Raw genomic sequence first — 22811 nt, 5'->3', positions numbered from 1 at the left:
TTTGATCTTGGACTTCTAGCCTCTAGAGCTATGAGAAAATATGTTTTTGTTGTTTAAGCCACCTAGTAGCCAGTGCGGTATTTTGTTATGGAAGCCCTAGCAAACAAATACAATCACTATTAGGAAAAAAAAAAATCATGTGCTTTGTTATTCCAGTAGAATGATTTTAACACTGATTACTTCTTACCTTGAGATTATAAAAGACAGTGATAAACATTACTGTAGAGTATATATGAGTTGTGCCCTATGAAACAAAGGAAGTTAACAAACACCTCTCAGCTGTAGATGATGCCATGTGTTCATCTGATCAGCAAGAGGACATGAGTGGAAGGGAGAACCTTTTCTGCTTCAGACAAGCAACTTCCTGGATTACCCTGAGTATGACAAAGAGGTTCATTGCTTGGGGACCAGGTCTCCAAGCAGTCACAACAGGCCTCAGGAACCCACAAGAAAATTGTGAAGGAAGAATATTACTAGCCAGGCCCATATGAATCTTTTCCTCCCATCACTGTTCTTTTGTGAAAAATTTTTCCAAATACACATTTTTGTCCCAAAATATCATGTTGGACACTCGCTACTAGGAGCAAATTTTTCTAGCATCTCTGTTGGATGAATTTTCACACTTGCAAAATCACTCAGAAAAGAGTTCATCCTCCCAACACCTCCCCTGCACCAGTGTCCCCCTAAACAGCATCTGACCACAATATGAAGGAACTTACCTCCCAGGTAAACAGGTGCTTGAATGTGATTTAATTATCTCTGCATCCTCTCCCTGGTCTCCCTGTGAAATCTAGTCACCTCTTTGCATTAAAGCATTTCTGTGAGAAGCCCTGTAAGGTGCTGGCTATTCTCAATTCTGTCCTGCTGGTTTCTCTGAAGTGCCCAGAAGCTGTCCTCTCCACACACAAACTGTTCTGACAAACTTCATTTGAATGATTTGGATTTTAATTCTCAATTTGCTTCTGCTCCTAAGCCTAAAGGCTTTTTTTTTTTTTTAACCAATTCAGAAAAAAGCATCATTAAAAAAAAGACAAGGTTGGGCTTCCCTGGTGGCGCAGTGGTTGAGAGTCTGCCTGCCGATGCAGGGGACACGGGTTCGTGCCCCAGTCCGGGAAGATCCCACATGCCGTGGAGCGGCTGGACCCGTGAGCCATGACCGCTGAGCTGGCGTGTCCGGAGCCTGTGCTCTGCAACGGGCGAGGCCACAACAGTGAGAGGCCTGTGTACCAAAAAAAAAAAAAAAAAAAAAAAAAAGACAAGGCTACTCGCAGATCTAACATACTAAGCTTTAACTTAGTATGTTCTTAGGACTGATGTTTTCCAAGGAACAAACTTTCTTGTTTCCTGTGCAATAATAAAGGTTTGTTATAAAAGTTAAGTACAAAAAGTGAGAAAAAATAAAAATAGTGGTATCTTCACAGTTGAGTTCTTAACATATTTTCTGATACATGTAAAAAGAGAAAAATTGGCAAAATGAGTACCAACATTTTTAAAAATAAGAATTAAGCCTAAATCCCTGGATTTACCAATTTTATAAAATAAGAAAGTAACATTTTATAAAATACAAGTTTATGAAATATGATTTTATAAAATTTGTTTAGCTAAGTAACAAATGATTTGCCCACAAAACAGATTTAGCTGGTGGAGTCCAGGGGGCACATTCTACAAAATAAATTTATTGACACTGTAAAGGGTTACTAGCATAAAATTGTGGTGGGAATAAAAAGGGCAGTGACCTTCGTCCTGAAGTTTAGGAGTGATCCCTGAATTGAGAGATATCTGAGTTGAAGTGGTCACTGGAAACAAATGGTAGAGACAAATCACAGAGAGCAGACTGTATCAATTCCAGCTTCTGGACTCAGAGAAGGAAGGAAGAGCTTCAGATTTCATTGCAGAGAATGAGGCTGAGAAACTTTAAAATCAGATGCTTTTTCCCAGATCCAGGGTGCCAGCTAATGCACAAAAATGCTTAAAGCCACATAGGTATGTCACCTTTATTTCCTAGAGAAGATGTTAGCATTTTCTAAATCCTCATCTACCGTGCCTGGCATGCATTATTTTATAGCTTTCTGGAAGTTTCATCAGCACCACTGGTATATCTGTAGTACGATGTGTCTGTGGAGAGTAGAGAATGCAGGTCCGGGCTGGGGGCAACGGACTTTTCTAGCTACCACAGTGAGTGGTGCCCCTGCAAACCTGAGTAAGGAAGACAACTTGCCTTTGGGTGGGTAGTGTTACAATCTGCATGTCTAGGGGCACAAATGTAAAGACTGACCCTGTTCTGGGAATGATTATGATTCTGACTGACCTCAAAGGGGTAATTATGAAACCCCTGGATCATCAGGATCTGGATGTTCCCTACTTTTTCCATGGTGTGATCATGACAGAAAGTGTGGCTGTAGATATCTGGGAACATTTCCAGAAATGTCCTCCTGTAGGAGTTAATTATAAAGTAAATGTGTATAAAACAGAAAATAATATTGAAACCTATCAAGGGGAGGAGATCTTAAGGGTTAATATTGTAGATGGACTACTTTGGAAACAATCTTTTTCCCTTGGAGTATTAAGAAGTCATCGCATAATTGCCATCTCTCCACATTTTGTTCTAGAGTGCCTGGTTTCTTGATATCAGTGTGAGACCTGTTTTAAATAAAAATCTATTTGTAAAAATCCAGATCTGTAATATGTTCTAAATATCATTGTAGTGTCTTTTAACTATAGATTAAAAATCACTTCATTTTCAACAAAATATTTTGATGTAAACATCAAATGTTTTGAAAACAAAGGGGATCTGTTTTTGTTGTTTTCTCTTTTATCTAATTTTTGTATCCATTTTGTCTGGGCATATTAAATGGTAAAAATATTTATAAGATTTGCACTAGGTGAATCTTCTTAAAAAGAAAATACGGAAGGCCACAGAGTCTGGGAATATTAATATCTTTTTAATAGATTGATCCCCCTTGATTTCTTATTCTGGAGTAAAGGTATAAGTTTTTCCATGAAAATTAGACACACAAATCATCTGACACAATGTATGACAGATGGAAAATGGTTGATGGGAATTTTGCTTTAATGCACATTGTTCATTGTAATTTTGCCCAGCTTAATGAACTGTGAATTAATAATGAGGAGCAACACATTCAACGTATTATAGTAATAAAGTGCTTTTATGGACATTTTTCATGTTTCCAGGCTTTCTTGGCCACCCTGAACAATTTTAACTCAAAGGATTAAAAAATAATCGCTTATTTAACTGTGTTAAAATAGTCAACTTTGAAAAGGATATTTTCCTGTATGAACTTTTTCCTAATTGATCCCATTTGGTTCTGATCAGTAAACTTACCTGAGTAAGCTGCACTATTGAAAAAAAAGTGATCTGATAGAGTCTTAGGTGACATACGGGACCAGAGTCCATTGCTTTCTGATTCAACGACATAAAGGAGTAAAGGGGAAAATTAATAATTATACATTGTTTAATTAGGAGAATAGAAAAACTAAATTTCTTGTAGAAATAAGCCCAAAGAGTCCTCGTGTCAGCCCTGCTCCTCTTAAAAGACCGTGACGCTGTAATACCAATGGATAATCTGGGAGACAACCAGCTGTCATTAAGATAGATTTTACCAAGGCAAGGGCAATAGGTTGCTTATTAGCAGTGAGAAATCAGTAGTCTTTTAGAAGTGTACCCTTTGGAAAGTGTGAGATATATAATAAATGAAAGCCTTTCATTATTCATTGTTATAAGCCAGATGTAGATTAAATGTACACTACCTTCAATTCAGATATTAAGATATCCTTCCCTCAGTAATTTTATGAGGTAACATGTAGAATGTCAAGCATAGGCTAAGTCATATATTTTATAATCTTTCAAAACTTTTTTAAGCAATGTGTTAACCCTATAATGAATATAAAATGGATCCTAACTGCATGTCTTAGAAAATGTGCATTTCATAGAATTATTTAAGAATGAATCCTTAATAGCCCATCTTTTTAAGTATGTTAGCTGAACGTTATGATTGTGTAATATCATTTTAGGGCATTACCACATTTTAAGAAATAAACTAATATTCAGAAGCATAATTTTGCCAGAATGTAAAATTTAAAAGCAGAAATTTGACTTGTGAAAAATCCTCACATGATTATTGGCCTGTTAAAAAATAAAGCAAACCTCACAAACCTAATGCAAGCTATTATGTGCAAAATAATGTGCTAGTTACACAGCCCTCTGGGAAGTGAATGTGAGTCCGGATGCTTCTTTCTTGGTTTATTTCATTCCTAGAGTACCTTTGTTGCAGTTTTTTCTTATGTTCCCAAAGGAAACGAGTAAGCCATCTCAAGTTTAAGCTTTGTCCTCAATAAAGTAAAAAGTGTGCCAGATACCATTTGACTGGATGATAACTAAAACTGGACAAATATTTTCTCTCACTGGAGACTGACAGTGTTTTAGTTGTGCTTAACATTTGTGATTCTCCTAAAAAAAGGGTACAAATGAAAACTTATGGTTACCAGGAGATAAGGGGGGAAGGATAAATTGGGAGATTGGGATTGACATATACACACGACTATATACAAAATAGATAATAATAACCTACTGTATAGCACGGGGAGCTCTACTCAATACTCTGTAATGGCCTCTATGGGAAAAGAATCTTTTAAAAAAGTGGACATATGTATATGTATAACTGGCTCTCTTTGCTGTACACCTGAAACTAACACAAATTTGTAACTCAACTATACTCCACTAAAAATCTTTTAAAATAAAAAAATAGAGCACTACATGCATTTCTAAGAAATAAACATTATTTTCTTCATTCTTCTAAAATAAATAAAAATAAAATAATGTAATATGTGATTTTCAAGCTAATGAACACCTAAGAATGAAATTTGAAAATCTACATTTGGAATGTATAATTCCTTTGTTCAGAGGCAGTGACACTACAAAAGAACAAAACTTCTCAAACATTTCCCCATTTAGAGTAATGCTGACAGTGAGTGTCTGGTGGATCTCAGAGGGGCACAACTGATAATATATTTATCATGCTGCCAGTTTGCTAAGTGGTTTCATATTCACTAAGAAAGACTTGTCAATGGATACTGAAGAATAGATGTGAGGTCTCTGTGAGGTCTTTGTGCCAAGTCTCTGTGTTGTCTCTGGGTGAGATCTCTGTGTGAAGTCTCTGTATGCGGTCCCTTTGGAAGGTATCTCTGGGAAATCTGTTAAATCTGGGCTAGGTTTCTGTCTGAGGGTCTGTGAAGCAACATGAGGTCCCTGTGTGAGGTGTCAGTATGTGATCTCTGAGAAAGGTGTTTGCGTGAGAAGTCTCTCTTGGGAGGTGTGTCTGTGAAGTCTTTGTGTATTGTCTCTGGGTCTCTCCATTTCTTTTTTTCTTTTGGTCTCTCAATTTCTTGTCTTACTGTACCTTATGGAAGACGGAGCAGCAAGAGAAGGGCAAAGGGACTTGCTTCTTTCTGTTTTCTTGCTGTTCCATCAGCATCACCTGTCTGTGGCACCCTCCCAGCAGGAGCCAGGGGGATCCAAGTCCAGCTTCCCCATATTCCCAGAACTCACTTCTGGGTGCCCCTGAGAGCACCCAGCAGCAGCCAGGCTCAGGTCCCAGCCCTGTCATCTCTTTCCTCTGGGTACCGACCCCTCCCACAAGTCCTGGCTCCACTCTCACTGCTCTGCCTATTCTGGAGGCTGCCTTGGGAATTGGGGCCCAGAGGTAGGGCCTGGCTCCAGGGAGAAACCAGGGGTGTGAGCAGTCCTGTGCTCAATCTGCCCCCTCCACCCCAGGTCACAGCAATTCCACGTGTTGAGGGGCCTGACAGGGATGGGGGATGGGGTCCATTTCTGTTGTCATCTGGATCAGGGGCATCAGCTAGAACAGAAATCTCCACAATGAGAAAGACACCACCTGGAGCTGTGTCCACCATGAGCCTTGCACATGGCAGGAAGCACCAAATCACTCTAGAGAAATTCTTCCTCGTCTCCCTGCTTTTCCATATGGATGGGGGTCAGGAGACAAGAAAAGCTGTGCCAGAAGCAGATCAGTGGAACACCCCTGGATTGCACCTTGCCCCATCCACTTTGCCAGGTCACCTCCACACCACCACAAATCCTGTCTGATTGCTTCTTCACCTGCCAGGCTCTGGGGTGATCAAGGACTGGGAGACAGGCAAGGCTTACTACACAATCACAGGCCAGTCCCCACCTCTCCCCTGGAGCAGTCCTTGGGCCATGTGTTTATGTGAAGGTCACCAGACTAGGAGTCACATCCCAAGTTCCCTAGTCCTGGCTTTTACACCTATTGTGAACTTATCCTTCCTAAAAGTCAAGAGGTGAGGATGTGTAAGCTTATTAAATATAGTATTAAGAGATTAACCTTCCCTGATTTGCTTTACTTCTATAAGTTTGACCTTCTGTTTTGACCTAAAGGTGGTTTCTCTAGGTCTGTGATCTTAGAGTTGGAATAGGGTAGAGACCCTGGGGTGGGGCCATGATGAGCTACTGGACCCTTAACTTTTCCTCCCCTTTAGGCCTTTAGATGGTGCTTGTATGTCAGGGGGCTGCTCTTTCACAACTGCACATTTATGGGAATCTGGTACCACTTTGCCTCCTTCCTTCGATCCAGGGATTTTTCTACACCTACATCCCACCCTAAATTCACAGTGTTTGACCATCAGATAGTTACTACCCACAGTCACACCCCTATTCCATTCATCCAAAACTCCTTCTCTGGGGTTAACATAGAGTGGAAGGTAGGTGACCCATGAACATAGCCATTCATTTATATGGGACTGGACTCAACACAGCCCTCAGCAGCCTCCCTGATACTCCCCCCACCTACACACACAGAGCTGGAAATGCCATCCTTGTTGCTGCTCTAAAGTCTAGGAAAAACAGAGGTGGGGGAGGGTGATGCTGTACATTTTATTATGCCTAAGCTAAAAGGGGTTCATAGGGCATATCTCAATCCCAGCCTTCAGCAGAGAGAGAAGGAACTCTTAAGAGCAGATGTTGGATATTCCCTACCAAGAGATCCAGGGGCAAGATTTCTCCCGTTTCTGAACTCAGAGCCCATACTCTATTCCCCCCAAACTTCCATCCACTTGGCTCTGACACTTCCTGGAGCCTGAATTGCAATGTCCGGCCCTATCGTGTAAACCTATCCACTACAGTTGCATAAAGTTCAAAGTAGCATAGAAGAAGGAGAAAGACTGGTTGAACAGGTCCTTGGGTGTGGGTTTCATAGGTTTTTCCCATCTCATTGTTAGAGTAATTTTGGTTTGTGTAATGACAGTATCATAAGGTGCAATGAAGGGACACGAGACAAGGAGCAAGCTTGTGATGCTACTGTCCACCTCCCTCCATGCCCCTCCCTTCTAGAAGACAAAGTGCACAGCACAGACAGCAGCCATTACACTATGCTTTTATTAGAAAAAATATATGTATATATATATATGTATTGGGGAACATTAAATATCTTGGATGTGCTAATGAGAAAATCATTTTCTCTACATGGACTGAATTTTTACTTGGAGATATGTTTTCCTACTAAAGGGAAGACTAAAGAAGGATTTTACTGTCGACCAGGCAAGACACCTCCCCAAAGATGACAATGCCTTGGACAGTGTTGATGGCGGGCTGGGGCACCTGGAATCTTTGGCCCATACTGGCAGGTACTAACTGGAAACAAACTCTTCTTGGGGGGCAAGGATGGGAGGCACCTTAGGCCCAGCTGCTCATCGTCGAACCTTACACTTTTCAAACTATGTTGGTGTCTGACTTCCCTTTCCCTGATAGAACAACTCTGGCCCTTGGAGGTGGCTTTATGCCCACAGGCTGTATAACCCATCATTCTCCCTTGCTCTGGGTAGGAGGTAAGCCTATGGTAGCAGAAGCACCCACATACTGGGACTTGGAATTCCAGTTTGTGTTCATTTAACTTTGTGGCATGAAGTCCATGGTGAATTGCTCTTTTTTCTTCTGGGATCTGTCCAACAGCTCTCATGCGTGCCCGACCCTCAGCAGTCTCACTCTTCAAGATTGATCTGCTTTTGACTATTCCGTGACTCTGGGCAGTGGCTGATATGGGCTTTTTTTTTTTTTGCAGAGCATCTCGACCATTGACTTTTTTCTTGGGGAAAATCCACTTTAAAAATAGCCTCATCCTTTTTCTGAAGAGGCTTTCTGTAGGGTTATGTTTCTTCTCTGGCATGAGCTGGAGACATCTGCTCCCAATAGAGTCTGTTATTCCCCTGACCTGGGCAGGGCGGCTCATACTTCCAGCTTGAGAGGTCCCTAATTCTTTAAACCTTTCTTCATGCTCTCCTGGTTTATGCCTCCTACAGTCCTCTCTTTTGTAAGTAGGGGCAATCATCTTGCTCTGGCTCTTCCATGAGTCTTGGAGTTTTGAAGTTTTGGGCTCCTGCTGCCCTAGGTGGCTCCTTTGGGCTTCCATAAGGCCACTTGGCTCCTGGGAAGCTAACCTGTCTCTGGTGGGGACTCTCTGGGGATGGCACTGAGGCACCTGAGAAGCCAAGTTGTCTGCAGCAAGGAACCTGTGTTCGGGAAAGTCCTGAAGCTGGTTGTCTGACTGTACCTTTACTTTGGAGTTAAACTCACTAGCAACCTCCATGTTAAGGCATGGCTCACCTGGATGTTGGAAAACAGACAGTCTAGGTAGTAGGAAACTTCTACTGGCCCCTGGCACCTCTAAACTCCTCATATGTACATTTGTGGTTTGGGATTTTGTCAACACTTTGGTTTCCAAGATAACACTAGACTGTGGTTGAAGAGCAGGAGACTCCTTGGCCTCCACAGCCTCCCTGGCCTCTTCACCTCTCAAAGATGGGGATCCTAAGTTCACCTCCATCACTGTTACCCTATGGCAGGGGTCTCGTGAGGCCTGACCACCACTCTCCTCTCTTGGCTCATTCCTGACCATTGCTGAAATTGGACCTGGCTCTAGGCTGTCCCTCTTGACCCCTTCCACACTCTCACTCTTCCAGGTTCTGCCCACAAGGCTGAGTGTGAGGGACTGAGAAGGTGGCCTGTCCTCCTGTCCAGTCAGAGAAGCCTTTGAGGGCCCATGGTAGTCAGCAGATGGAATCGCTCCCAGGGCACTCTGGATTTCCTTACACACAGCTGAGGGGCAAGGAGAGGCCTCTTCACGGTAGGAACTGACTCTTCTGTTATCACCTTCTCTCCTGAATGAGCCTGAGGAGGTTTCTCCAGGAACTCAGCACACTTGACTTTTGAGTGGGACCCAGATACACAGGTGGCTGAAGGGGAAGTGGCAAACTGTAGAATGGTGGAGGGTTGGAACTTTTTCGACTTAAAGAGATTTATGGGCTTGAGGACCTTGAGGGGTCGGGTCCACCTGTGCTTTACCCAAAACCTTTTAATATGTGCTTCCAGTACCTCTCGAGTGTCTGGATCAGGGAAGGAAACCCTACAGGAGGTGTTCATGCAGGGTTCCCAACCCTTCAAGCAGTATCTTCCACAGGCTCCAGCAGGCACTGCTTTGCACGTCTCACCAGGAGGGTCTGGACATGAGAGCTGATGAAAGTTGCCCTTGCCAGGAAGCCTCCCCAGGCAGCTGTAGGAGAGCAGATGGGGCCAGGATGGCCGGACAGGACAGGCAGGGGTGGGCACCTGCAGCCCAAGAACCCTCCTCTGCCCCCACACTGACTTCATAATGCCCCTGCTCTCCTTCACCCTAGGGCTTTAGCCACGCCCTCCCATGGCTCCCCCTTCCAGGGCTGGGGTCACATTAGAGGCTCTGGGAGGAAGGACGACCCAGGAGAGAAGGGGAAAGATTCTTTACCTTTGCAGAAGTGAAACCAGGTCGTGAGTCCCCTCCAGTTCTTCCAGGCAATCTCTGAAAGCTGGAAATCAGGAGACTGGGTCATGGTGGTGAAGGCAGAGGCCTAAGAGCCTTTCAGGAGGCTGAGTGCAATGGCCCTTTAAGGGAAATCTTTGGAGGATTAGACTCTGGAGCCCAAGTATCAGTGTCCAAGGCCACATGTCCCTGACAGTGATGGTAAGTCTCACTTGAAAAGGGTTTGTCCTTTGCAAAGTGCTTCCACGTTCATTAGGCTCTGTTAATTAGGCTCAGGCTCTGTTTCCTGAGGAATAAGCTCTGCCACTGGCATCCTCAGAGACCGTGAAGCTGGGGCCTCAGGACTAGGAGAGATGGAAGCTAACTCTCGGGTCACGCAGGGCTGAATGGCAAAGGCTTACCTTTCAAAGATCCACTTTTCTTCCTACTCCTGCTCCTCCCCTTCAGCTTTACTTGAAGCTGAGAGATAAGAAAAAGTGAGGGGCTAACACCCAACTCTCACTGTCCTCTATCTAGGCAAGCTGTGTTCATGAACAACATGACTTTCTACATTTAACTAAAACTCTGTGGGTTTTTTTCCCCTTTTACTTATTTTTAAAGTGGATAACAATCTTTTCAGTTTTTCTTCTTTGAAGAGTGCAAAGAAGGTTTTTTTTTTTTTTTTTTTTTTTTTTGGGCAGGGGGGTATTCGGGCCTCTCACTGTTGTGGCCTCTCCCATTGTGGAGCACAGGCTCCGGACGCACAGGCCCAGCGGCCATGGCTCACAGGCCCAGCCACTCCGTGGCACGTGGGATCATCGCGGACCGGGACACGAACCTGCGTCCCCTGCATTGGCAGGGGGACTCTCAACCACTGCACCACCAGGGAAGCCCAAGAAGGATTTTTTAAGTTTTAATCACCATAGATTTCTTCTGTCACTGTTCCTCTGATCAAGAAACACACACATTCTCAGACCTAAATGCCCACGTGAGCTTTGTCAGATAGGATTCTGCTTCCCAAGGCCAGACCTCTAGTCCAGCCTCTTCTCTCAGGCTCTCAGGGGCTCAGCCCCAACACAGAGGAAGGTCTCACTTGAGACACCCGCTGTGGGAAGGTGGCTGGTGAACCAGGGCTCAGGGGTCAGCCTTCCTGCAGAGATTGAACTCTTCGTAATCCAGTCCTTAACCATTAGTCACTGCATTTGGGACTTGCCCTGGAGCCCTCTACCATACCTGAACTCCTGGTCTAAGATCTTAGGCTAGAAATCCTCATGCCCACTCTAACCCCTCTCTGGCCTGGCTTTTCCCTAGAAGGATGATGTTCTATACTTTTCTGAGAGTTCCCATCTCAGGAGTCTCTCTACGTGGTTTAGAAAAGTGGAAATAAGAATAAGAAAAAAAGAGAGAATCTCTGCTGGGATTAAGCCAAAGGTTTCTTACCTTCCTGATGTTTCTATGTTTCCTAGGTGGTGCTAAGAATAGATTACTCTGGAAGCAGTGGAGTAACATTAGGAAGAGCCCCAGTCCACACAGGAATCCAAGGATGATATCAATCACCCAGGAAGTTGGGCTGGATCTCAGCCAGATGGCAACAGTGTTTTTCAAAGAAAAGAGATTCTCCATCTTCTGAACTGCATTGCTGCCCTCAGGCAACAGAGCACTGGGAGTTTGCTTGATGGCAGAACCCCAGGCCTGCATCACAGAGCTGTGGCCTTGTCACAAAGGGCTCCTGAGTGTGGGGGAGGGGCAATAAGAGAAATAGGCTGAATCACTGCCCCTCCTTCCCATCCAGACCCACAGACACCTGCACCCTCCTGGGGCTTCCAGATCCCTCCTTCCAACTACTCTCATCCTGTCAGAGAGACCTTAGCCAATTTTCTCTTCATTCCATCTGGAACCTGGCTCCTTCATCCATTAGAGACCTTTACTTGAGGCCCACCAACTTGATAACTCTTGAACATCTTAAGCTGACCCTGGAAGACTAGCTGTTTCACAGACATTTTTACTCAGGATTTCCTTTGTCCTCAGCTCCAACTTTCCCGCATCATGTTTGTGTCTTGTGTAAACCCAGGGATAGAACTTGAATTTCTTTTACACTTATTTAGTTTTGTGAATTTTGAATAGTGTATGTTTTGCCTCATTTTCTATCAGAGGGAACTACACACAAAAATTAAAATAATTTATTTTTCAAAATTCATAAGTATGAAAGAATTATAAATAGCTATGTAATAGGGAAGAACAAATCTGCCTCCACATGAGATCTTTTTTACTTTAATCTTTATGCTTTGTTGCCTGAGCTAACTCTGTCCATCCCTGTGATCCAGGCTGGCTCTGCACTTTTTGTAAAACAATGTTGCCTAGAGCCTGAAATATACAGGATAGACTATTTCTAAGGCTCTGACTTTTAAGAGCCCATTCATGGAGATAAAAAGTTGCAGAACAGAGAATAATAATTGTTTTCTTGGAGGTTTACAGGAACACATGACCTGACCAGGATCTGACACATCTGGCCAGCCTCTAGAACAAAGGATCCAACACCAAGATATTTGCAACAATTAGTCATGCCCCTCCCTCACCTTGCCTTTAAGAAGGCTTTGCTGAAAGCCTTCAGGGAGTTTGGGGTTTTTCCTGGGCATGAGCCACATGTCTTCTTGCATGGCACTGTGTAAACCTTTCTCTGCTTCAAACTCTGATGTTTCAGTATTTAGCCTCACTGTGCATCAGGCACACAGACTTGCATCTGGTAACAGTTAAACCTTCAAATGATGTTTTTGTAAGTTTGTAGTGTTTATAATTCTGGAGTTAGTAAATCTTTAAACTGCACAAAAACTTTTGGGACACACTGCAAACACGCACACACACACGTACTCATTTTCCTTAGCCAATCTAGTACTTTCAAATCCAATAATCCATACTTTTCTACTTAAAAAAAAATTTTTCATATGTTGTCTCAACCCAACTTCTTAGTTTGCAATGATAAGACAGTCCCCACTCTCCAGATAAATTTTGAAATATGTGGTCTTAATCCATTAGGGCTGCTATAACAATATACCATAGACTGGGTAGATTACAAACAACAGACATTTATTACCACAGTTCTGGAGGCTGGGAAGCCCAAGATCAAGTCACCAGTATGGCCACCTCGTAGTGAGAGCTCTCTTCCTGGTTCACAGCTGGAGCCTTCTCTCTGTATCCTCATATGATGGGAGGAGGCTAGAGATATCTCTGGAGTCTCTTTTATAAGGCACTAATCCCATTCATGAAAGCTCATAAGCACTTTTGCACGGCCCCGCCTCCTATCTTTAAGAGGTAGGATTTCAACATGTAAATTTTGAGAGAACATTAACATTCAGACATGTGCACTCATTCTATACCCGGAAGCTAGGAATGGGTTAGGGTGAGCCAAGGTCCTGACCCTAAAGGGCTGTAGGGTGAAGAGTAGGACTAGGGGTCAACCCTTGGGGCTGAGCCAGGTCTTGAGCAGCCTCTTCAGATATTCCTAGTGTGTTATGGATGTATTCTCTTTTCTGAGTGTGCCTTGCCTTTCCTGCCCCATCCTCCCAGGCCCCTGAAGCTTCAAGTCCAGCCTGAACCATATAGAAAGGGAGCTTTGAGTCTTACACAAAATCCCCTTATGACATCCCTTAGCAGTAACACAAGATTCACTGAAGGATTCACATGGTAAATATGTCTTAATGCCCCATGAGGGCTTTAAAATAATGTGTATTCTCTGCTTGTTGGTCATAATTTTATACAGTTTTAGTGGGAACGTGGGCATGTGAGGTTATTTGGCTATATTGCCATGAATGTGCACTTTCACAAACAGATCTCCTACATCTACTATTTTTCCTACAGTCTTTTCCTCCCATATGATATTCTCACCTTAATTCAACCTTTTATCAAAATTTAGACTTAGGTCTGTCACCATGTGGACATGCTTTGTAACAAAATAGCTTCAACCGAGGAGGTCAGTGGAAGGCCTGGACCAGCTATCTTGGTTCCATGATAGTAAGCAAAGGATCGCAAACTACCATGTTAAGCTTAAGCACAAAGCAAAGTTGATTTAAGCATAGGTACACTCTCAGAGAGGGAGAGAGAGAAGGAGAGAGAAAGAGCAGGCTGTTTCTGAGAACAGGCTATTTCAGCGAAGTGAAGCAAGCCCAAAGCAAAGTATATCGAAGCAAAGGTACACTCTCGGGATGGCGGGGGGGATGGGTGTACTGTTTCTGCAAATTGAAAGCAGAATTCCTATAAAGGCTTACGAGCACTTTTCTTTTTTTTAAAGAAGATGTTGGAGGTAGGAGTTTTTATTAATTAATTTATTTATTTTTGCTGTGTTGCGTCTTCATTTCTGTGCGAGGGCTTTCTCTAGTTGTGGCAAGCGGGGGCCACTCTTCATCGCGGTGCGCGGGCCTCTCACTATCGCGGCCTCTTGTTGCGGAGCACAGGCTCCAGACGCGCAGGCTCAGTAGTCGTGGCTCACGGGCCTAGTTGCTCCGCGGCATGTGGGATCCTCCCAGACCAGGGCTCGAACCCGTGTCCCCTGCATTAGCAGGCAGATTCTCAACCACTGCGCCACCAGGGAAGCCCCTTACGAGCGCTTTTAAGGAGGATTTTGCAGAGAGGCGGGGGTGAGTGACAAGGATCATTATTTGACTGACAGTCCTGAGCTATGTAACAAGTTTCCTGCTGCGCATGCTCTCATCCTTGAATCCCCAAGAAATGCCTACTGGGTGGGGGGAGGGGCAAAACCACATGTAATTTATGGTAATTATGGTATAATGAGTTTGGATTTACTATAGGGTATACGCCTGTCTGGTCTGGGCATGCACAGCCTGGAGAAGTCCCCTTGTGTTACTGTGCCTCTCTTTATCAGGATAAGCTGCCCACCACCAGACCACAGTCTCTCCCGTTCTGGGTGGAGTCAAGGGAGAGTCCCCAGACGGCTGCGTGTGACTCAATTTCTTCTTCTTGTCTTTCTCACCACCGTCACCTCCTTGCTGCTAATGTCTGACTAACTACCTAACAGGTCTTCTTTGCATTCATATTTGCTCCCTAAATTTTCTCTATTACTTTATTTTCAATATGTTTTGTTTGATGGGGTTTTTTTTGGAAATTTAAAAATCTTATGATAACATTTACCTTGATTTCTTTAATTATTGTTCTACTGTTATTGATTTCTGCCATCTTATTTTATGCTTTATTTTCTACATTTTCTTTATTGTTTCTTTTTTTCCCTTCTTTGGCATCTTCCGTTTTACAGGTCAAGGGTACTTATGTTTGTTTGACATTTGGGAATTTTTAATATTGTAATGGTTTTATACCTTGAATTATGTTAATTTTCTCAATTTCTTACCCGTGGATGAAAAATGTTCCCTGCCATATCAGTAGACAAAGGATGTTGCAGCCATCAAGTCAGATGTCAAAGCAGGAACCCTCAACTGTGCACCTTGAGGGGATTCGGGATGGAGAAAAACAGGGTACTGATTCTAGAGTTAAGGTGCATATCAAAGGAATGATTTCACGGAGCCCAGATTCTTTCATCTTCTCATACATAGAAAAGCGCTAAAGTCCTTAACTTGAGATGTCTAGTTTTCTTTAATTAATAGTAATCTTTTGATGTTCTGACTACCTGGTTTTGGTTGACTCCTCCCTTAGGTCTTCTGAGCAGTTCCTCAGAGTGATCTGACAGGCTGTGTTCTGGGCTTAAGTCCTCAGAAAATCTGCCAAATAAAACATAATTCTCCTTTTGGGTTGTGCATAGTTTTCAGTCAGCAGTCTTGGCAACCAATGAAGGGGCCCAGAGCAGACTTTTCTTCTTTGCCTGAACTCTATGAGGATCCAGAGTCCTGGCACCAGCAGAGGCTTCTTGGGCCTGTCCGCTTTCTCAGAGAGTCCAGGCGAATTTGGGTGAGTATCTCCTGGTTCTTGGATCTCCAGTTTTGGTTGATGATCCTAAGTTTTATTCAGTGGTGTTCAACTCTTCTCTTGAGTAGTAAGTTATCCTTGAAACTTGGTTTCAAGAAGAAGTACTTGGGTCATCCTCAGTGAAAGACACTGGGAAGATTTTTACTCAGTTTAAACACTGAGAACTTATCCTCAGTAGAAAAACACTGGGAAGACTTCTGCTCAAGTGGGTTAGCCTCACTTAAAAGACACTGGGAAGATCTTGCTCAGTGTAGACACTGTGGTTTATCCTCAGCTGAAAGACTGGGGAGACTTTGCTCAGGTGAAAGACACTGAGTAAAAGTTGGACTGGGTAATTAGGTGGAAGACTAACCTGTCTTCCTTGAACTGGCTACTTTAATAGAGTTTGTCAAAATAAAAGTGATCTTCACAAATTGAACTCAGAATGGGGAACTTAGCTTTCAATACAAAAGAAAAGGGAACAACAGATTTCCAGCCTCCAACGGATATCCTGGCCAGCTTTATGTCCATACAAATTTTACATTTACAAGTGCTTACTTACTTGGGACTTAAAGAAAATCTTGCCCTAAAAATGACTAAGATAGGACTCTTTTATTGCATATGCAGTTAAGTTAGAAAAAGCTGGCTCGATAAAAACATCTTTTCAGAATTCTGACTTCAAAAAAACAAAAGGCTTTCTAGGGGAAACTTGCATTTCTCTTCCTGTGTCTTTGAAATGTAAGTGTTCTGGTATTCTTCTCTGTGTGTGTGTGTGTGTGTGTGTGTGTGTGTGTTTTGAGAACTTGGTCACTACCATCCAAAAGTACTTATATGGTGTACATTTGGCAGCCAGTCAAATAGACTGGGATTCTGAGCAGTCTTTTGTCTGACTGTACAACTCTCAGGGGCTTTTTGCCATCTTAACTTTCATTGTGTCAGCCTGTACAACAAAGACCATTACTTTCTTAAACTACTTTTGGGAGTAAACTTTCTGCATCTTATTTAGACAGCATCCTTTACACTCTTTTGTGGGGAAGCCTCTTGCGTCTTATTGGTTTGAGTCACTATTAAGGTATACCTCATTTATGGCCAGATGATGGATCCTTCAAATTGGAGAAACTTCTAAATTGGTAAATTTTTAGAGAGCTCTCATTATAAACAGCTGTTTCATTGTCTCCTATGGGGGGGCAGAAATGCTGGAAATTAGTCATATAATGGTTAACCTAAAAACTCCTTTAGTTTCAAACAAACCCAAAAAATTGGTTTGGGAAACCTTATTTGTGGTCTCTGCTTCCCCTAAATGGGTCTTACAGATGCTAATAAAAACATTAGAATAATTATTGTTAATTAGGTTAAGTAACAGGGAAAAAAACTGAAGGAAAAGTCTAAAAACTTTTTCCCAACAAGGTGGAAATTTTAAAGGGACTTCTCCTAAATGAATAAGAAATCTTTAGATGGTTATTTTAAAGTGGGATAAATAAAACAGACATTAATGAGATAAATCAAAGATTGGATACAATACTACCTAAGATTGGATGGGCCAAAGGGATCTCCTACTTGTCATCAACATTAAAGGGCCAGACCCAAACAAGTCTGCCCTATTTACCCCAGTTTAAAGTACGTATATTTTATTACATGTAAATTTTATACACGTAAAATTACACTGAGATACCTGACCAACAATTACTTGGGGCAAAAGTTAGACCAATTAATCAAGTTAAAAGACTGACAAAAGTGCCTGAGTCCCTTGGTTCAACCACTCTCTGGGGACCCCAGAGTCTTTATAAAAATTGGTATGTTTAAATGGGCATTGTGTAAGATAATTATCTCTCTTTTGCCTAATTATATTGTGTGGGATAGACATGTTTCACTGGGGAATTCTTCCCCTGCCTGATATTATAAGACGGCATATGAAGGAAATATTAATTAAACATACTAAAGGAAACCAGTGGGATTACCTGAGCCTATACAATATAAAGTAAGAACTGACAGCTAATATTTAAGGGATAATAAAAATAAATAATGGAGACTTTACTCTGGGTCTAACCTGTGCACTCAGAAAGAGGGTCTTTGTTGAATGCCTTATGCAAGTTTAGAAGGTATGATCAATTAAACCATAAAGTTCTAGACTATAGAATTCTGAAATTTCAGTCTAGTTGGAAATCTTCTCACTGATACAGAAAAGCAAGTTAAAGAAAACGTAGTTGGGCAAATCAATCTTTTAATATTATTTAGGTGACAGGCCAGTTCTTTGGGGAATTAAAAGCAACTGTCTTTGTCTCGCAAATCGGTACAAATCAGAAATGTAAATACAGACCACAATGACCTGAGACTGAGCCTAATTAGCTAAATTAGGTAGAACCTGAAACCAAGGTTAACAAAGGGGAAAAAGTGGCCTTTTAAAACTCAAACTGCTGATTAGTCAGTCAAGAAGATGGAGGAGTAGGAAGATGTGGAGTTCATATCTCCCCACAAATGCATCAAGAATACATCTACAAATGGAACAATTCTCCCAGAGCACCTGATAAACACTAGCAGAGGACCTCAGGCACCTAAAAGGACAAGAAAGATCCCCACGTAAGCAGGTAGGATGAAAGAAAGAAGAAGGGAAAAGGAAGAGCAGATGAAGTGGGAGGTGACCTGTGACCCTGGGCGGGGGAGCGGAGCTGAAGGTGAGAAGAGGTTCCCCGCATCTGGGGAAGCAGCGGGGAGAGAAGCTGGGGCAGAAGGAGAAATTTGGTGGCTCAGAGAACAGTGCAGCAACCAGTCTGTGGCAGGCAGGAGAGAGTGAGGCCTACACAAGTGGTCTGGCCACAGCTCTGCATGCCCCGGCCACTGGGGACAACTGGTGCACACGGGGGCTGAGTATTGGAATGTGGGGTTTGAAGAGCAGACCCAGGAAGGGGAATGATGTTGGCTGTGAGGAGACAGCTCAAGGGGATAGGAGTGAGGAGCTCCACAACAAGGAATGCTCCTGGAGGAAGCCCAGACCAGCAGAGAAGCAAAGTGCCACTGCTGCGTGATGCACAAAGGGCGGGGCCCCCATTGCAGCCTCTCTCCTCACGCACTGGCCCCTGCCTCCACAGGCACTAGGAAGGGCTCCTGCCAGAGTGGCTCACAGGCCCCCAGCCATCATCACCTCAGCACTCTCCTGCTTGGGTGGCCCATTTGCCCAGCTTGCCACCTTGACTCCCTCCTGCCTGACAGGCTCGTACATCCCATAGCCACCCAGCACCCTCTCACCTGGGCAGCCTGCCTGCCCTGATTGCCGCTTCTACATCCTCCTGCCTGACAAGCTCGTGTGCTCCAGCAGCCTTGGGAGCAGACGCCAGTGGGTGGCCCACATGCAGAGATGGGGCTGAAGCCACAGCTGAGTTCCAGGGAACATGCAACTAAGGAAGAAGAGCTGAAATCTCTCCTCATGGCTGTGCAAATCATGGCATTACACTTCCTCTGATGGCTTCCTAAATTCAGCACCTGGGAACATCCCAATGGACAAGTGCTCCTGCAGCTGAGACAGGTCTGGCTTTAGCAGCTGTGGGTTTTGTGGGCACATACATGCTGGGGTTTGGCCAGGCCAGAGTCTGAGCTGCCTCCGTATCTCACATAGTGGGTCCAGGTACATAATTACTGCAGTCCTGGGACCTGACCTCAGTGGATCTGAGCCAGTGGCCTGGTGAAAATGATGCCTGAGTCACCAGGGCCAGTTGCCGCCATAACCACGGTTAAGGTGGGACTGAGAGCAGTACCAACAGCAGTGTACTTTGTAAGCCTACACAATGGACGGAAAGGAGACAAAACAGTGTATACCCACAGGTGAACACCTCCAGAGGAGGAATACTCAATGGCTTCTATCCCAGTGGGGGTGCTCCAGTCCTCCCTACCTCACACCGCAGATCAGAAACACAGCTAAGAAACAGACCTGAGGGCCTCTGCTCCAACGACTAGGGATCAGAACCCAACCCTGACAAGGCAGTGACAGCCACAGAGGAAAGGGAAACTTCTGCTGAATAAAAATCAAAATTAAGAAAATCAACAGGAAAGATCAAACTTGGAAAAGGTTTGCAATATCAATATCTGGCAAAGAACTCATATACAGATTAAAGAATTTTTACACTTCAAAAATAAAAAGACAATCCAATGGGAGAAAATGGCAAAAATATATTTATGGATATGTTTTATATATATAAATGTAAAATATATGTATCCATGAATATATGCCTATTGGCTATTTGCATGTCTTCCTTTTATTTTTAAGTGCCTAATTACATTTTATATATATATACACACACTATTACATATAAAATAGGTAACTAATAAGAACCTACTGTATAGCACAGGGAACTCTATTCAGTACTCTGTAATGACCTATATGGGAATAGAAACTAAAAAAGAGTGGATATATGTATAACAGACTCACTTTGCTGTACAGCAGAAACTAACACAACATTGTAAATCAACTATACTCCAAAAAAATTAATTAAAATATTTACATATATTGTATACAACATATATATTAACTATATATTATTTATATATATTAGAGATTGCTCCATCAAAGACGTACAAATTATAATTATGATGAGATACCACTACATACCACTATAATGTCTAAAATTTAAAAAACTGTTAATATCAAGTTTTGGTGTGGACCTAGAGAAACATGAATACATTGTTAATGGGCTTGTAGCATGAAAGCTTTAAAGTTAAATATACATTTACATATGACCAAGCAATTACCTAATAGTTCATACTTATCCAAGAGATATGAAGTCTTAGGTCACACAAATTTGTTCACAAAAATGTGTAACACCATTATTCATAATAGGTAAAACTGGATATGACCAAAATATCCAAGATTTTTTTTTAAACATCTTTATTGGAGTATAATTGCTTTACAGTGGTGTGTTAGTTTCTGCTTTATAACAAAGTGAATCAATTATACATATACATATGTTCCCAAATCTCATCCCTCTTGCGTCTCCCTCCCTCCCACCCTCCCTATCCCACCCCTCTTGGTGGTCACAAAGCACCGAGCTGATTTTCCTGTGCTATGCGGCTGCTTCCCACTAGCTATCTATTTAACGTTTGGTAGTGTATATATGTCCATGTCACTCTCTCACTTTGTCACAGCTTACCCTTCCCCCTCCCCATATCCTCAAGTCCATTCTCTAGTAGGTCTGTGTCTTTATTCCCGTCTTACCTCTAGGTTCTTCATGACCTTTTTTTTTTTTTTTCTTAGATTCCATATATATGTGTTAGCATACGGTATTTGTTTTTCTCTTTCTGACTTACTTCACTCTGTATGACAGACTCTAGGTCCATCCACCTCACTACAAATACATCAATTTTGTTTCTTTTTATGGCTGAGTAATATTCCATTGTATATATGTGCCACATCTTCTTTATCCATTCATCTGATGATGTACACTTACGTTGCTTCCATGTCCTGGCCATTGTAAATAGAGCTGCAGTGAACATTTTGGTACATGACTCTTTTTGAATTATGGTTTTCTCAGGGTATAGGCCCAGTACTGGGATTGCGGGGTCGTATGGTAGTTCTATTTTTAGTTTTTCAAGGAACCTCCATACAGTTCTCCATGGTGGCTGTATCAATTTACATCCCCACCAACAGTGCAATAGGGTTCCCTTTTCTCCACACCCTCTCCAGCATTTATATGGTACTGGCACAAAAACAGAAATATAGATCAATGGAACAGGATAGAAAGCCCAGAGATAACCCCACACACATATGGTCACTTTATCTTTGATAAAGGAGGCAAGAATATACAGTGGAGAAAAGACAGCCTCTTCAATAAGTGGTGCTGGGAAAACTGGACAGGTACATGTAAAAGTATGAAATTAGAACACTCCCTGACACCATACACAAAAATAAACTCAAAATGGATTAAAGTCCTAAATGTAAAGCCAGACACTATCAAACTCCTAGAGGAAAACATATGCAGAACACTCTATGACATAAATCACAGCAAGATCCTTTTGGACCCACCTCCTAGAGAAATAAAAACAAAAATAAACAAATGCGACCTAATGAAACTTAAAAGCTTTTGCACAGCAAAGGAAACCATAAACAAGACGAAAAGACAACCCTCAGAATGGGAGAAAATATTTGCAAATGAAGCAACTGACAAAGGATTTATCTCCCAAATTTAGAAGCAGCTCATGCAGCTCAATATCAAAGAAACAAACAACCCAATGTAAAAATGGGCAAAAGACCTAAATGGACATTTCTCCAAAGAAGATATACAGATTGCCAGCAAACACATGAAAGGATGCTCAACATCACTAATCATTAGAGAAATGCAAATCAAAACTACATTGAGGTATCACCTCACACCGGTCAGAATGGCCATCATCAGAAAATCTCCAACAAGATTTATATGGGTGAACCAGTTGTGGTCTATCCATACAATGTCATATCATACAGCAGTAGAAGGATAGAATTATGAGGAATGCAACAAGGATGAATCTCAGAAACACTATGCTGAGAAAAAAGCTAGACACACAAGAGTATGTACTTTATGTTTCTGTTTATATGACTTTCTAGAAAAGGAAAAATGAATCTATGGCGACAGAAAACATATCAGCAGTTGCCTGTATCAAATATGGAGTAGAGAGTGACTGCAAAGAGGAAAGGGAAAACTGCAAAGGGGGGTAATAGGAAAATTGTCTACCTTGATGGAAACAGAGTTACAAAATATTTACATTTGTCAAAATTCATTAAAGTGGACATTCAAGTTAGTATGTTTTTTATATTATACCACAATATATTTCTTTTAATAAAATCATTATGAAGAGTAGGTAAGTGGGCAAAGGACCTGAACGCCAGCTTTAGCTATGGTTAGAGCTGTCAAATCAAAAAAAGATCAAGTTGCCCCTAATTTAAAAACCAAGAAAATGCATAGAAGTTGAGGAAGAGAGATTTTAACTTATTTTAAGAGTGAGTTTTCTAACAATTCGAGCTTCCTAAAAATGAAACAAACTGATTCTGAGTTGGCAATTTCTTTCTCAGTGAGGACATTCAAGTACAAGATGACGATCATTTTTCAGGTATGCTGTAGA

The 22811-nt window shown here is 42.3% G+C and overlaps 1 protein-coding gene across 1 annotated transcript; it reads right to left on the bottom strand.

The window, feature by feature from the left end:
* Positions 1-7245: 7245 nt before the first annotated feature.
* Positions 7246-19445, bottom strand: LOC308611270 (spermatogenesis-associated protein 31A6-like; the record flags this gene model as incomplete). Its single annotated transcript, XM_081260116.1, is given in 5 exon segments — positions 7246-9151; positions 9154-9599; positions 9828-9888; positions 10244-10301; positions 19440-19445. Coding segments are annotated over 5 exon segments (2145 nt in total). The 3' UTR covers positions 7246-7577.
* Positions 19446-22811: the final 3366 nt, after the last annotated feature.

The sequence above is a fragment of the Mesoplodon bidens genome, assembly GCF_964165515.1.
Source record: "Mesoplodon bidens genome assembly, contig: HAP1_SCAFFOLD_386, whole genome shotgun sequence".
Lineage (NCBI taxonomy): Eukaryota > Metazoa > Chordata > Mammalia > Artiodactyla > Ziphiidae > Mesoplodon > Mesoplodon bidens.
Note: the sequence above shows the minus strand (reverse complement) of the source record. Positions and strands in the feature narration are given on the sequence as shown.